The following is a 17,287-nucleotide window of genomic DNA, read 5'->3' on the forward strand; positions in this document are numbered from 1 at the left end:
TCATCAGTTATTTTGCTCCCCAAATAGCAAAACTCATGTGCTACTGTAAGCATCTCATTTCCTAACCTAATTTCCTTAGCATCACCTGACTTAATTCGACTACATTCCAATATCCTCGTTCTGTTTTTGTTGATGTTCATCTTATATCCTCCTTTCAAGACACTGTCCTTTCCGTTCAGCTGCTCTTCCAGGTCCTCTGCTGTCTCTGACAGAATTACAATGTCATTGGCGAACCTCAAGGTTTTTATTTCCTCTCCATGGATTTTAATGTCTACTCTGCATTTTTCTTTTGGCTACTTTACTGCTTGCTCAATATACAAATTGAATAACATAGGGGATAGGCTACAACCACGCCTCACTCTCTTCCCACTGCTTCCCTTTCATGTCCCTCAACTCTTATAACTGCCACCTGGTTTCTGTACAAATTGTAAATAGCCTTTCGCTCCCTGTATTTTACCCCTGCCACTTTCAGAATTTGAAAGAGAGTATTCCAGTCAACATTGTCAAAAGCTTTCTCTAAGTCTACAAATGCTAGAAAAGTAGGTTTGCCTTTCCTTAATCTATCTTCTAAGATAAGTTGTAGGGTCAGTATTACCCCACGTGTTTCAACATTACTACGAAATCCAAACTGATCTTCCCCAAGGTCGACTTCTACCAGTTTTTACATTTGTCTGTAAGGAATTTGTGTTCGTATTTTGCAACCGTGACTTATTAAACTGATAGTTAGGTAATTTTCACATCTGTCAACACCTGCCTTCTTTGGGATTAGAATTATTATAATCTCCTTGAAGTCTGAGGGTATTTCGCCTGTCTCATACATCTTGCTCACCAGATGTTGGAGTTTTGTCAGGGCTGGCTCTCCCAAGGCCGTCAGTAGTTCTAATGGAATGTTGTCTACTCCTGGGGTCTTGTTTTGACTCAGATGTTTCAATGCTCTGTCAAACTCTTCACGCAGTATCATATCTCCCATTTCAACTTCATCTACATCCTCTTCCATTTCCATAAAATTGTCCTCAAGTACATCACAATTGTACAGACCCTCTATACACTCCTTCCACCTTTCTGCTTTCTCTTTTTTGCTTAGAAATGGGTTTCCATCTGAGCTCTTGATATTTATACAAGTGGTTCTCTTTTCTCCAAAAGTCTCTTTAATTTTCCTGTAGGTAGTATCCATCTTACCCCTAGTGAGAAATGCCTCTACATCCTTACATTTGTCCTCTAGTCATCCCTGCTTAGCCATTTTACACGTCCTGTCAATCTCAATTGTGAGATGTTTGTATTCTTTTTTGCCTGCTTCATTTTCTGCATTTTTGTGTTTTCTCCTTTCATGAATTAAATTCAATATTTCTTCTGTTACCCAAGGATTTCTACTTTCCCTCGTCTTTTTACCTACTTGATCGTCTGCTGCCTTCACTATTTCATCCCTCAAAGCTATCCATTCTTCTTCTATTATATTTCTTTCCCTCATTCATGTCAATTGTTCCCTTATACTCTCCCTGAAGCCCTCTACAACCTCTGGTTCTGTCAGTTTATCCAGGTCCCATCTCCTTAAATTCCCACCTTTTTGCAGTTTCTCCAGTTTTACTCTACAGGTCATAACCAATAGATTGTGGTCAGAGTCCAATCAGCCTCTGGAAATGTCTTACAATTTAAAATCTGGTTCTAAATGTGTCTTACCATTATATAATCTATCTGAAACCTGTCAGTATCTCCAGGCCTCTTCCGTGTATACAACCTTCTTTTATGATTCTTGAACCAAGTGTTAGCTAGATTAAGTTATGCTCTGTGAAAAATTCTACCAGGCGGCTTTCTCTTTCATTTCTTATCCCCATTCCATCTTCACCTACTAAGTTTCCTTCTCTTCCTTTTCATACTATCGAATTCCAGTCGCCCATGACATTTAAATGTTCGTCTCCCTTCAGTATCTGAATAATTTTTTTTTTTTTTTAATCTCAGCATACATTTCATCAATCTCTTCTTCATCTGCACAGTTAGTTGTTATATAAACTTGTACTACTGTGGTAGACGTGGGCTTCATGTATATCTCGGCCACAATAATGCGTTCATTATGTTCTTTGTAGTAGCTTACCTGCACTCTCAAATTTTTTAAATTTTTTTTTAAATTCATTATTAAACCTACTCCTGCATTACCCCTATTTGATTTTCTAATTATAACCCTGTATTCACCGGACCAGAAGTCTTGTTCCTCCTGCCACTGAACTTCATTGATTCCCACTATATCTAACTTTAACCTATCCATTCCCCTTTTTAAATTTTTTATCCTACCTGCCCGATTAAGGGATCTAACATTACATCCTCTGATCCATAGAACGCCAGATTTCTTTCTCCTGATAAAGACATCCTCCTGAGGAGTCCCCGTCCAGAGATCTGAATGGGGGACTATTTTACCTCCAGAATATTTTACCCAAGAGGACGCCAGCATCATTTAACTATACAGTAAAGCTGCATGCCGTCGGGAAAAATTATGGCTGTAGTTTCCCCTTGCTAAGTCGTTTGCAGTACCACCACAGCAAGGCCATTTTGGTTAGTGTTAGATTAGATTAGATTAGATTAGATTAATACTTGTTCCATAGATCATGAATACGACACTTCGTAATGATGTGGAACGTGTCAGGTTAATAAAAGATGTCTGTACAAGAAATTACATTACACAAAATATTGCATGACACTAATGATTAAGTTTTTTTTTTTTTTTTACTTAGTTTATATCTAAAAATTCAGCCAATGAGTAGAAGGAGTTGTCATCTAGAAATTCTTTTAATTTATTTTTAAATGTTAGTTGGCTATCTGTCAGGCTTTTGATGCTGTTTGGTAGGTGCCCAAAGACTTTTGTGGCAGCATAATTTACCCCTTTCTGTGCCAAAGTCAGATTTAACCCTGCATAGTGAAGATCATCCTTTCTCCTGGTGTTATAGGTATGCACACTGCTATTACTTTTGAATTGGGTTGGATTATTATCAACAAATTTCATAAGGGAATATATATACTGTGAGGTTACTGTGAGGATCCCTAGATCCTTAAATAGATGTCTGCAGGATGACCGTGGGTGGGCTCCAGCAATTATTCTGATTACACGTTTTTGTGCAATGAATACTTTTCTACTCAACGATGAATTACCCCAGAATATGATGCCATACGAAAGCAGTGAATGAAAGTAGGCATAGTAAGCTAATTTACTGAGATTCTTATCACCAAAATTTGCAATAACCCTAATAGCATACGTAGCTGAACTCAGACGTTTCAGCAGACCATCAATGTGTTGCTTCCAGTTTAACCTCTCATCAATGGACACACCTAAAAATTTTGAAAATTCTACCTTAGCTACAGACTTCTGTTCAAATTCTATATTTATTACTGGAGTTGTGCCATTTACTGTACGGAACTGTATATACTGTGTTTTATCAAAATTTAAAGAGAGTCCGTTTGCTGAGAACCACTTAATAATTTTGTGAAAAACATCATTTACAATTACATCACTTAGTTCTTGGTTTTTGGATGTTATTACTATACTTGTATCATCAGCAAAAAGAACTAACTTTGCATCTTCATCAATGTGGAATGGTAAGTCATTAATGTATATCAAGAACAGTAAAGGACCTAAGACCGAACCCTGTGGGACCCCGTGCTTGATAGCACCCCAGTTTGAGGAATCAGCTGTTTTAACATTACACGAACCACTTATTTCAACTTTCTGCATTCTTCCAGTTAAGTATGAATTAAACCATTTGTGCACTGCCCCACTCAAACCATAATGATTTAGCTTATCTAAAAGAATTCCATGATTTACACAATCAAAGGCCTTTGAGAGATCACAAAAAATACCAATGGGTGATGTCCGGTTATTCAGAGCATTTAATATTTGATCAGTGAAAGCATATATAGCATTTTCTGTTGAAAAGCCTTTCTGAAAACCAAACTGACATTTTGTTAGTACTTTATTTTTACAAATATGGGAGGCTACTCTTGAATACATTACTTTCTCAAAAATTTTTGATAGAGCTGTCAGAAGAGAGATTGGGCGGTAGTTGTTGACATCCGACATATCCCCCTTTTTATGCAATGGTTTTACAATGGCATATTTCAGTCTATCAGGGAAAACACCCTGCTCCAAAGAGCTATTACATACGTGGCTGAGAATTCTACTTATCTGTGGGGAACAAGCTTTAAGTACTTTGCTGGAAATGCCATCAATTCCGTAAGAGCTTTTACTTTTCAGTGAGTTTATTATTTTACTGATTTCAGAGGGAGAGGTTGGTGGAATTACAGCTGTTTCAAACTGTGCAGGTATGGCCTCTTCTATTAATAGCCTTGCCTCTTCTAGTGAAGATCTAGATCCTATTTTCTCCACAACATTTAAAAAATGATTATTCAAAATATTTTCAATTTCTGATTGTTTGTTAGTGCACTTGTCATTCAGTTTTATTGCACTAAAGTCTTCCTGTGCTCTTGGTTGCCCTGTTTCCCTTTCAATAATATTCCAAATTGCTTTAATTTTATTATCAGAGTTACTGATCTCAGACATGATACACATGCTTCTGGACTTTTTAATAACTTTTCTTAGTACCGCACAATAGTTTTTATAATATTGAACAATTTCGGGGTCAGTACTCCATCTTGCTGTTAGATACAGTTCTCTTTTGCGGTTGCAAGATATTCTTATTCCTTTAGTTAGCCAAGGTTTTTTATATGTTTTCTTGGAATTATGTTTAACTATTTTCTTGGGAAAACAATTTTCAAATACCCTTAAAAATGTATTGTGAAATAAGTTATATTTCAAGTTTGCATCGGGTTCCTTATACACTTCATCCCAGTCTAGCTGCTGTAGGCTTTCCCTAAAGTTTGCAATATTTATATTGTTAATTGAACGCACTGCTTTGAAAGTCTGATTTATTATACTGCATGGAGCTATGTCATGTACTGTAACAAGCTGTGCACTATGATCTGAAAGACCATTCTCAACAGGATAAGCATTTATGTCCTTAAACTTATCTTGGTCTATAAAAAAGTTATCTATCAATGTACTGCTGTTCTTTGTTATCCGAGTAGGAAAATCAATGACGGAGCTCAAATTGAAAGAACTGAGTAATACTAAAAGGTCATTCTTCCTATTACACTCTTTCAGGGAATCAACATTGAAATCCCCACAAATGATAATTTGCTTCCCCCTGTCTGACAGATAGCACAACAAAGCATCCAAGTTTTCCAGAAATAGCTGGAAATTCCCTGAGGGGGACCTATACACTGTTACAATTATGAAAGTGCCATCCTTTAGTTTAAGTTCAGTGGCACATGCTTCCATATGTTGCTCTACACAAAATTTTTTAGTTTCTAAATTTTTTGCACTGTGGAAGCTTTTGACATATATGGCAACTCCTCCTCTCATCATATTATCTCTACTTACATGTGCAGCTAATTTGTACCCATTGATGCTAACCTTTTGCATATCAGTGCAAGGCCAGATCAGTCAATCATCAGACTGTTGCCCCTGCAACTACTGAAAAGGCTGCCGCCCCTGTTCAGAAACCACATGTTTGTCTGGCCTCTCAACAGATACCCCTCCGTTGTTGTTGCACCTATGGTACAGCTATCTGTATCACTGAGGCGTGCGTGCGGGCCTTCCCACTGATGGCAAGATCCATGGTTCATGGAGGAGGCGATTCGTATAGCCCATAAAATACGGTAAATGTACACATTTAGAGTAAGCTATCATTCATTACATCAACTAGAAATTTGGTCAAAGTTGTATTGTATATTCTTACAGACACTCAACAACTACACCTTCCCATACACTACAGTATTATCAGCAAACAGCCACAAATTGCTGCTGACACTATCCTTCAGATAAATGTGACATAGATTTGATAAATCTTAATATAGATTGTCAGCTTTTAAATATGTTCAGAAGAAGAATCAGATTTAGGTAGACGGGCAGATTATTTGTGGTACAGCCAAGTGTTACTTCGTGTTAATAACAGTGTTAAACTGAAAGTGAGGAGAGCAGTCTGCTGTAATGGACTGCAACAACAATTGAAGCGTGCTGTGCCCTGAGTGTGGTTGACTACCACAAAAATTCAGCACCAACATGCCCTCGTTGGCATCAGCTGACATATATATATTTGGAGGCTCATGAATGTTAAGTGCTTAGCTGTGTTGGAGTACAAACTTCATTAGATTGTAGCTTATCATGACACATAAGAAAATCCTGAGCTCTGAATAAGTAAGGGCAGATGTTGATGGTGAAAAATTGTGAAGAGTTTCTATGTTCATCAACTGATACAAATTTGGAAGAAGAATATACTTTTGTGAATGATTTTCTAGCCACACAAGCTGATTTTCACAATCTCTACTTATTACCACAGTGGCAACATCAAAAAGACAAAGATTGGTATCTTCCATTGTCTAGTCTGCTATACTTTCATGACACCACCTAGCCTCAAAATTGGGATTGTTTCTCGGAAATTATACATTTTCCAAATTTTTTCATCAAAACTTTCTGCTAGAAACTCAGCAGAGATAATCTGTGGTTGTGGTGTCATCAAAGGTCATCTGAAAAGTAATGAAGTACATCCCAGCAAAGAGGAATTAGATTTGGTATTAAAATTTTTGTAATCTGCAGTTGTGAGATGTATCTTCTACTAGATTCTGTTGTTTATGTTGCAGCAGAAACAGACATTGATAATCATTGTACAGGATGTCTGGAAATACAGTTGCCCCATTATTCGAACCCTATTTACAAAAAATGGCATACATTTTTCATAGATAATTGGTGTATGGACCATGATCTGTTTTATTGGCAGTATGATGTAGCAACAGATACATGTGGCACAGTCAGTTGAACATTCAGAGAAAGGAAGCTAATGGAGGAGAAATGGAAGACAGGAGACGTAACATTCATATCTTCAAAATCAGCAAAAGTGATTGCTACAAAATGGCAGAATACAAAGAGAATTTGCATGCTGTCGTCTTTGCACAAAACTGAAATGCTTGAAAAGAGATCAAAAAACTGGCTTCTTAAAATTGAAACAGTGTGTGGTAATTTGATATAACAAATCGCTGAGCTTAGTTGAGGAAAGTTACTTGCTTATCAAAGTGGTGGAAAGTATGTAAAACTCTTGTAAGTGGTACAGCAAATTAAAGAAAAATAATTAGGATATGGTAATAGTCGGAGCATTTGTTTTTTTTCTGAAAGTAAACAAGAAAAATGTAGTACAAAAAAATTCACTTCATTGTAGTTGGAGGAATTTTCGAAACCTTTCACACTGCGTTGGAAAAAAGCAGGTGGTGGCAAATGTAAAGTGTGTCCTATAAGATGTGTCAATGCATGCAAAAAATGGTCTTTGCCAACAAACAAGGTGTGTTGTGAAGAGTGCAGTTTAACTGTGTGCTTTTCAATGCTTCAGGGTGTATTGCAAAAAAATTCAGCAATAAATAATTGTTTAGTCCAGTCTAAAGAAAATGTATATATATGTCAGTTGTAAACGTGTGTATACATCTGGAAATACACCTGACATGAATGTAAATATAGACTCCTAACTGTCCCAGTGTCTGTCCAAAACCCATAGAGGGGGTGGGGAGTAGAAAAGGAAGTATTCAGCACCTGAGGGACAGCCACCAAGTCTCAAATGTAGCTCTCAAATAGTTAAAAAAGAATTCACACCAGAAATAAAAAGGCAACCAGAGTAATTCAGGGTTACCACAGGTTCTGGAAATCAGGGAATTTCAAACACGTCAGGGAAATATCAGGGAAATTTGGGAAAAAAACTGGAAAAATCTCATTTTTGTCTCAGTAGATGCAATGGTTTGTTTACTGAAGTGTCATGCATCGCTGCTGTCTGGGTGCAGCTGAGTACATGCACCACTTCCCTACCCCCGCATTACTACGGTTTCACTCCTTCCTACCACTCTGCTCAGCTTGCAGTCAATGCTGCCACTACTTCTTGCCACTAGCCTAGCAGCTACCAGTGAGAGGCAGGGAGGCATGAGGAGGGGTTTGCTTGAATCTGATTCTGAGAGACTGTAGATGCGGCGGGCAGAGACGGCCGTCATGTGTGCATGAGTTGTGTGTGAGTGATAGTGTGAATGTGTGTGGGATCTCATTTTATGACAAAAGCTATGGCTGAAAATTTAGTTGTGAGAATGTGATTGTCTTTTCAACATGCCTGTCTGCATCTCAGCCATCATCTTTATGGTGAGTTGCTACCTTTCCTCATTGTTACTGATTCTCAGAGTATTTGAACAATTTATCTGTTGCATGGATAGATCACAGTGGTCTCATTTCATCAACATGTTGCCTGTAGTTCATGGATAGCAGCCACACATGTGGATTTCCGTGATGGGCTAAAATCGCAGGCCACGTCTACGGGTATCTGTAACAGATTTGGCCTGCCAATTTGAAGCCATTCGGTTCCCACTAATGTGTAGGCCCTGCTTGTCTGATCTAGTTTCACCAATCTGCCTGCAGGCCAGGTCTGTTTCGTGGCGTAATGCAGTGAATTTTCATGGTTTATCTATGGACCACACTGTTAATGGTATACTGTGCACTTCTAGTACATTTTGGCACTTCAAAAGTAGTTTGTGTGTTAGAAAGTATGGACAACAAGAAGGAGAAAATTGTCAGTCCCTGGCAGTTTGTATGTTGTGTACTCGTATATTTATTGAAAGAAAAATCACAAAAAACTAGTAAAATAATAGCTGTAACGCAGTGGGTAATAGCTGACAACAACGAACGTAGTAGAACCAACTTTTTATTGGCAGTCATCTATAGTGTTGGTTTACAAAATTCTTCCCCACCTTGTCCACTTCTTTCAGGAGGCTTATTTTTTTCTGAGGTTATTCCTGAAATCAGTGAAGGTATTTTAAATCTATCTTGTCCAAGGAAATGGGTATGTTTCTCACAAAATGTGTTTCATTTTATTGTAATAAAATAACATCAGTGGTCTTAATGAAATGCATATACCATTTGGCTTACTTTCTCCATCTAAAAACAGTTCATTACAAAAGATGTTGATGTTAGTACCTAAGATTTTGCTCACATCAGGGAACACCATCTGCATGCAAATTTCTTTTAGATATTGCCTCATTTGCATTACTGTTTATGTACCATAGCGGCAAAGACAGATTTTCACCTTAATTCTTAACTTACCCATGAGATCTCAAAATTTGCCAGGAAAAAATGCTAAAACTTGTTTGAAAATCAGTAAATTTCACTTGGGGAAACTTGTGGCAACCCAGAAGTTATGTTATTTAACATTATTTTTTAAGTCACTTCATCTGTTAACTCATTTCTGGTCTTCCTAGTTCTGCAGCTGGTATGTAGATACCCCTCTTCTCACATATTATTTCTGGGAAATAACACATATTACAATTTATATGTTGCTATGCTAATTTTCTTTGGCTGTGTGTCCTCTAATGCTGTTACAGTAAAATTCTGTCTTTCAGGAGGTTGCTGGAGTGAAGCATTTCAGACTGACAGTGCTAAGGGTGTTTTAATACACCACACTGTTGGTGGTATGCCATGCACTTATGCCATTTCAGCAAAGGCAAAGGTGAGGTTTTAACTTGTCTTTCGTGTTTGATTGTCACATTTGAATAATTCCAGGCTAGTTTTGGTTTCTTGCTTCAAGAACACTTTCAGATCAAAACAAAGAAAAATGTATTTTATTTTTCCATGTAATGCATTATAACAGCATTTGTAATGGAGATCAAGATTTTCATTACACTTGCTCTGAAATAACTTTTTATTGACCATGTAATTATATGGTGGTGGTGGTGGTGGTGGTGGTGGTGGTGGTGGATGTGTTTTGGGAGAAGAGGATAAAAGGTGTGTTTGAGGTATGAGTGGAGGTAGCAAAATACATAAAGGCAAGTGGAGGGCAAGGCCTAGCAAAGGTTGAAGCCAGAGGGATTGCTGGGATAAAGGAAATGTTGCAAGGAGAGTTCCAACCTGCACAATTCAGAAAAGTTGTGTTGATAGTGTGGGCTGTGGAGCTGTTGTTGAAGCTTAAAATACTCTGTTGCAGCATGCTCAGCAACTGCTGTCTTTTAGCCACAGTTTGGTGTTAGCCATTCACTTGGACAGACAACTTGTTAGTGGCAGAGAAAAAAGTTGGCATTGCCAAAAACCATTAAACCAGGCAGAAGAAAACATGAGAAATCAACATATCAAAATACCAGTTTGATTTCCATAGTCTTTTGTGACATTGTAAACGTATTTTTTATTTATTTAATTGCTACTCATCACAAAAGCGTTTTAGAAGCTCATGTTCAGACTCTGTATGCAATGAAATGAACCACTAGTTACCATGACTGAGGTATGATAACCATTCTTACACCCATTTTTTGTTTGCAGCATAACATCTTTTACATTAAATAATACTAAATAATTTATATTGTAGTTACACTGGATTATTCATATGATTTAGTATATGTGACCTTTGCATCATGTGTGTTTCTTTTTATTAAAATACTTCTACTGTCTTACTGAATATGGAGATCTTCATATTTCTGTTGTGAGGTAATGTGTGTGAATTTCCTGTAGCCATGTATTAATCTGAGCAACTGTCCGTGCTGCTATATTTCTTGCATGTTTGTCCTCTAAGCCTAATACATTCAAATTTTATGTTGTTTTAGGAAGGTGTAAATGTGAGTCATATGGTTCAGTTTGACCCTAATGGAAATGGGAAAGAATTGTGGGAAGATCTGCAACAGCATTGTGAACTCACTTCTCTCTCTGACAGGAGTGAAGAAACAAGTAAGAGCAAATATAAATGGATTGGTTTTGTGCATGAATCGGCTATGTTTTCCCTTTTGTTTCATTAGGTGCTTTTTCAACTAATGTGGCTTTTATCACAAGCTATGCATTTTTTTCTTTCACAGTATGCTGAATTTGATGCAGTGGACTTCATTTTATTTAGTTTTGGATTAAGGTTACTTTCTGACTTAAATTAAGATTGTTAGAAAAGTTCAAATACCTTTTGATTTTGCAGAACCTTGTTAGGAAAGGTTACCAAAAAAGGGAGTTGAAATGGGATCTCTCTTTGACCAGTAAAGTTTCTGGTTTCTGTTACTCAGTAACACAACATAAAAAAGTAAATATATAAGTGGTTCTTATAAAGACAATTCTTCACCCCGCTGGTTATTGTGTGTAATTTTATCACATTCAATAAAATGCCATAAAAAAAGTCTTTAAATAAGCTCAAGTTATCTCTGCCATGGGTTACATTGATTCATCTTAGTGTCACTATAAAATGGTGAATTTGCATCCTTTCTACATTTTCTGCCACTTTGGCAAAGGTCAGCACAAAGGCTACAGTCAACATCAGCCTGACAGTAGCCTGCTCAACTCCACAGAAACTGACGCAAATGACATCTACATGCTACATACTGAACTAACAAGGGGATGGTCCAATCTGACATGTCGACCCTGAAAATTTTCACACAAGAATACATTAAAAGAAATGCATTGTCAAAATTTTAGCATGCTAAGGCAAGCCACAAGTATGTGTAAAAAATGACAAAGTTACTCATTTTTGCCTCACAAAGAAGCAATTATAACATCAGTTTGTACAGCCCTTCCTACATGGCACAAACATTGGAAAATTAGGAGACACAGCCGTGATGAGAGAACATATCACCACATAGTGCAAAGTCCAAAGTACATAAATGTTAATTTTAAGCACTTGAACCATACCAGAACTGTCTCAAGTAATAATTTTTATGAATAACTTGCGGTTCATATTGACAGCTAAACTGTTCAAATGTAGCTGTTACACAGTTGACTACCAGAGGAGGAAAAAAAAAATTATGCGGTGTATGATGATACATTATAGAGACTTCTGTCAATCGGACTTCAGTTTGTAGACAGTACATATTTTATAATAGTTCCTTCAGCACAATTCTTGTGCTAATTTTTGAATAATGTATATTTGGCTAACTGGGTAGCACTTCCTTGTTTATTCACTGTAATTATCACAAAACATGAAGTGTGTCTCGGGTGATTAAAACAAACATTTTCCTGACACCAGGCACATCTGATAAATAAAAAAAATTACTGCATTAAGGCACTTTACAGAAATTACTAGGTTTTTTGTATAGAATTAGGATGGAGTAAGAAAATGTCATGGCCATTGTTCTACATATAGTGTTACATAGCAGGGATATTTGATCTGATTTGTAAAATGTGATGACACGAACTGGTAATACAGAAATGACTGATTTGACAGTACTGTTCCACTGATAAACCTGAAATGAGAAAGGGCTATCAAAAATTGTTGTCTGACAATTTTCTGAAATACACATTGTGGTATTGAAAAATATTTTTATCAAGAGAATGAATCACACTATTAGTTCTGGGTGGATTCTACATTATACTAACAGTCCTTTCATCATTGTCTTGAAGGCAGATGTGGTGTTATGTCCAGGCCAAGAGATTGCAAAGACCATGAGTTATGCATATGGTAAAAGACATTCTGGATGTAATATTGAAAATTATTCTCTCCCATTTTTCCAGGTTTTGCTATGTAGATACAAAATTTTTGCAAGTGAACAATCCTTTCATTAATTTTTGTTCCTGTTTCTGAATACAGGTATAAAGCTACAGAAAACTGCAATCTACTAAAACTTATGACTGGAATTGTTGTATACAAATTGGTCATACCATTCATAGACAGCACAAGCTCAAAATCATAAAGTGCAGTTTCCTGGCAGTTCTCGCATGAAAGCTGACTGACTGAGGGGATAACAGAAGCATCATTGTCATATTAGCTATGAATTCCTCCGTAGTAATACATGTTAATGACATCTCCTATACACATTCATTTGGGGAGGCAAACTTTGTAATCGAAAGACTTTCTTGTCCATATAATTTCCTAAATATATTTATCCAGGTTGAAGAAGCCTAGATATTAGTAATGTTCATCTCATTGCAGTTAAGAGAGTCCAGTCTTCTAGATCTCTCTCGGTAAAGGTGCATTGACTCTCCGAAAAAGTTCTAAATCTTGTGAGTTTCATTGTGGCACATATTTCATACTTCTCATAAATCCTTATTCCATTATAAAATTTGTCTTCAGATTTTATGAAATGAAACCAACTTTGCACACTGCTTAAACTTGTTTTTTCTCCCCCCTACATGTAACCAAAAGATTTGTAGCCTTTTCTTTGAATATTTTCTTTGGCCTAGAAAGTTACTGTATTTCATTTCTGGACGTTAAAGCATAACAGTGGTTGTTTGGACCACAATTCACAGAATCTTTAGAGTTATTTCCTGTGTCTTCTAATGTTTCCACATCAGTTGAATGATTGTCAAGAAATTAATTAATAAATAAATGACACACATGTAGGTCTGCAGGTTAAATGATGATGGCGTCCTTTTGGGTTAAATAATCCCTCATTTGGATCTCCAGGCAGGGACTATTCAGGAGGATCTCACCATCAGGAAAAATAAAACTGGCATCCTATGGACTGGACTGTGGAATGTTACATCATTTAATTGGGCAGATAGGTTAGAAAATTTAAAAAAATGAAATGGCTATATTGAAGTTAAGTGTAGTGGGAATTAGTGAAGTTCAGTGGCGGTAGGAACAGAACTTCTGGTCAGATGAAGCAGGTTATAAATACCAAATCAAATAGAGACTAAGCAGGAGTAGGTTTAATAATGAATAAAAAAATAGGAACACTGAGAAGCTACTATAAACAACATAGTGAATGCACTATAGTAGCCAAGATAGACATGAAGCCCACACCCACCACAGTAGTAAAAGTTTACATGCCAGCTGGCTCTACAGTTGATGAGGAGATTGAAGAAATGTATGATGAGGTAAAAAGAAATTACTTGGGTAGTTAAAGGAGACAAAAATTTGATAATGATGGGTGATTGGAATTTGATATTAGGGAAAGGAAGAGGAGCAGAAATAGTAGGTGAATATGGACAGGTGGAAAGGATTGAAACAATAAGCCGTCTGATAGAATTTTGCACAGAGCATAATTTAATCATTACTAACACTTGGTTTAAGATTCGTTAAAGAAGGTTGTATACATGGAAGAGACCTAGAGATGCTGGAAGGTTTCAGATTGATTATATAATGATTAGACAGAGATTTATGAACCAGGTTTTAAATTTATAGGGGCGGTATGGAGTCACCATCTGTTGGTTATGAATTGTAGATTAAAACTGAAGAAATTGGAAAAAATAAGGTAGGAAATTAAGGAGATGGGACCAGTATAAGTGAAAGAGTCTGAGGTGGTTGAGAATTTCCAAGATGGATTAGGTAACATTTGACTAGAACAAGGGAAGGGAGATGATGAGTGGATAGGTTTAAGAGATCAATTGGTGAAGGCAGCAGAGTTTCAAATAGGTAAAAATACAGGACCAAGAAGAAATACTTTGATAATGCAAGAGATATTGAATTTAATTGATGAAAGGAGCAAATTTAAAAATACAGTAAATGAAGCAGGTGAAAGGGAATACAAACGTTTAAAAAATGAGTTTGCAAGGTAGTGCAAAATGGCAAAGCAGGAATGGCTGGAGAACAAATATAAGAATTTAGAACCATATTTCACTAAGAGAAAGATAGATACAACGTACAGGAAAATTACAGGTTTTTGAGGAAAAGAGAAGCAGCTGCTTAAATGTCAAAAGCTCAGACGGAAATCCAATCCTAAGCACAGAAGGGAAAGTTGAAAGTGGAAGGAGTATGTAGAAGGTTTATACAAGGGAGATGCACTTGAAGACAATATTACAAGAAGGGAAGTGGATACAGATGAAAATGAGATGGGAGATGTGATACTGTGAGGGGAATTTGACAGAGCTCTGAAAGTTCTAAGTCAAAAAAAGCCCAAAAAGCCCCCGAGGTAGACAATATCTCATCAGAACTACTGATAGCCTTGATAGAGCCAGACTTGACAGAACTATTCCATCTGGTGTGTATGATATATGAAATAGGCGAAATACCCTCAGAATTCCAGAAGAATGTAGTATTTCAAATTTCAAAGAAAGCAGTTGCTGACAGTTTCATAAGTAATGGTTGCAAAATACTATAATGAATTCTTTACAAGAACAAAAAAAATTTGTGAAATCCAACCTGAGGGAAGATTCAGGAGAAACATAGGAACATGTGAGGCAAAACTGTCCATACGACTTATCCTATAAAATAAGTTAAGGGAAGACAAACCTATGTTTACAGCATTTGTAGACTTAGAGAAAGCATTTGGCATTGTTGATTGGAATATTCTCTTTGAAATTCTGAAGGTGGTAGGAGTAAAATACAAGGAGCCAAAGGCTCTATACGAGTTGTACAGAAGTTAGATGGCAATTGATGGCAGTTATAAGAGTTGAGGGGCATGAAAGGGAAGCAGTGGTAGAGAAGGGAGTGAGACAGGATTGTAGCCTATCCCTGATGTCATTCAATCTGTTCATTGAACAAGCAGTAATGGAAACCAAACAAGAATTTGGAGTAAGAATTAAAGTTCAGGGAGAGGAAATAAAAATAATTCTGTCAGAGACAGCAAATGAGTTGGAAGAGCAGTTCAATGGAATGGACAGTGTCTTGAAAGGAAGGTGTAAGATGAATGTGAACTAAAGCAAAACAAGAATAATTGAATGTAATCAAATTAAATCAGGTGATGCTAAAGGAATTATGCGTAAGATTAGGAAATTTGACAATTAAAGTAATAGATGATTTTTCTATTTGGGCAGCAAAATAAGTGATGTAGGCTGAAGAAGAGATGATATAAGTGTAGACTCGCGATGACAAGGAAACCAGTTCTGAAGAAAAGAAATTTGTTAACATCAAATACAGATTTAAATGTTTGGATGTCATTTCTGAAGGTATTTGTCTGTAGTTTAGCCTTATACTGAAATGAAATGTGTACAATAAGCAATTCAGATAAAAGTGAATAGAAGCTTTTGAAATGTGTTGCTACAGAAGAATGTTGAAGATTAGATAGGTTGATCACATAACTAATGAGAAGGTACTGAATCGAATTGGGAAGACAAGAAATTTGTGGCACAACTTGACCAAAAGAAGGGATCAGTTAATAGGACATGTTCTGAGACTTTGAGGGATCACAAATTTAGTATTGGAGGGAAGTGTGGGGGTTAGAAATTGTAGAGGGAGACCAAGAGATGAATACAGTTAGTAGGTCCAGAAGAATGTGTGTTGTAGTAGTTATTCAGAGGTGAAGAGTCTCACACAGGATTTTCTTTAGACTGAAAACAACAACAACAACAACAACAACAACGGTTCTTCATGAGAAGTAGGTGATTTCAGTTGCATACCACATTCTTCATATTTCATCGCAGCAAGGTCGAAAACATGGATTGGATTCCATGATAGTGTGAAACTCTGTAACCTGCACAAAGACAGATTCTATTAGCAGCCACTGGTAATTATTATGATTTTTTAAAAATTTAAAAATTTGCAAATTATGATAATGTTGTACTGTGTTATTTCTTTACTAATGTGCAATCAACTAAGACTGTGTGCCCTCTATGTTGTGCACACTCTGTCTGCTACAGCTATTGGCAGAGGTGTACAATTTGCCAACTGCCAGGCAGTTTTAGGTATTTGTTAAAAAATTACTTAGCAGCTAAAATTTTGACATTGTGGTTCCTCTGGTGTATTCTTCTTTTATAAAAAATTTGATCATAACTGATGGAATGTAAGAAACAAGAAAGACAGACTCACACCCAAGTTAAGCAAGGATTGTAATTTGTGACCAATTGGCTAGCCTGAGTACTCAAGATAATCAGTCAAGGAATTAGTGTTTGTCAGCACAATCCTGAGTAAAAAGCTTTCCAGAAGAATAAACTCCAAACACACCCAGCTATCTCTGCCCATGGCACATAACTAGCACATGCAAAAAGCTACAGTTTGGGTATCGCATAATTGAAATATTTGATTTCGATTCTGGTGTACATGATCTGTGTCATTTTGTTTCAACTTGTCAGAAATGTTGTGACTGCATGCTTCTTCATTCCAAAGTGGTTTTAGTGCTATAATTCTGTAAAGGTGTCAGGTTGCACACTATAACTAGGTGCTTAAACACTTGCTTGACAGGGCAGCACTATAAGAGAAATGTGGCAACAAAGCAAGAAGTGACCAATAACATTTATTACGACTATGTCACAAAATGATGCATTACTTTGGCACAGTTTGATGGATGACACTTGATGTCCTAAACCCAATACAATCAAATCTGACTGACTTTGCTGTCTCTTGGCAGTCTACGAGATTTTCATTACAACTGAATGTAATTGTGCAGACACTTA

The 17,287-nt window shown here is 36.7% G+C and overlaps 1 protein-coding gene across 1 annotated transcript in view; it reads left to right on the plus strand.

Moving 5' to 3' along the window:
* Nucleotides 1–17,287, plus strand: part of LOC126271988 (non-lysosomal glucosylceramidase) — a 243,901-nt gene that overhangs the window by 107,268 nt on the left and 119,346 nt on the right. Inside the window, exons 6-7 of the mRNA XM_049974464.1 lie at nt 9,460–9,566; nt 10,651–10,771. Coding sequence (XP_049830421.1) covers nt 9,460–9,566; nt 10,651–10,771 — 228 coding nt within the window. The remainder of the gene's footprint in view (nt 1–9,459; nt 9,567–10,650; nt 10,772–17,287) is intronic.

The sequence above is a fragment of the Schistocerca gregaria genome, chromosome 5, assembly GCF_023897955.1.
Source record: "Schistocerca gregaria isolate iqSchGreg1 chromosome 5, iqSchGreg1.2, whole genome shotgun sequence".
Classification (NCBI taxonomy): domain Eukaryota; kingdom Metazoa; phylum Arthropoda; class Insecta; order Orthoptera; family Acrididae; genus Schistocerca; species Schistocerca gregaria.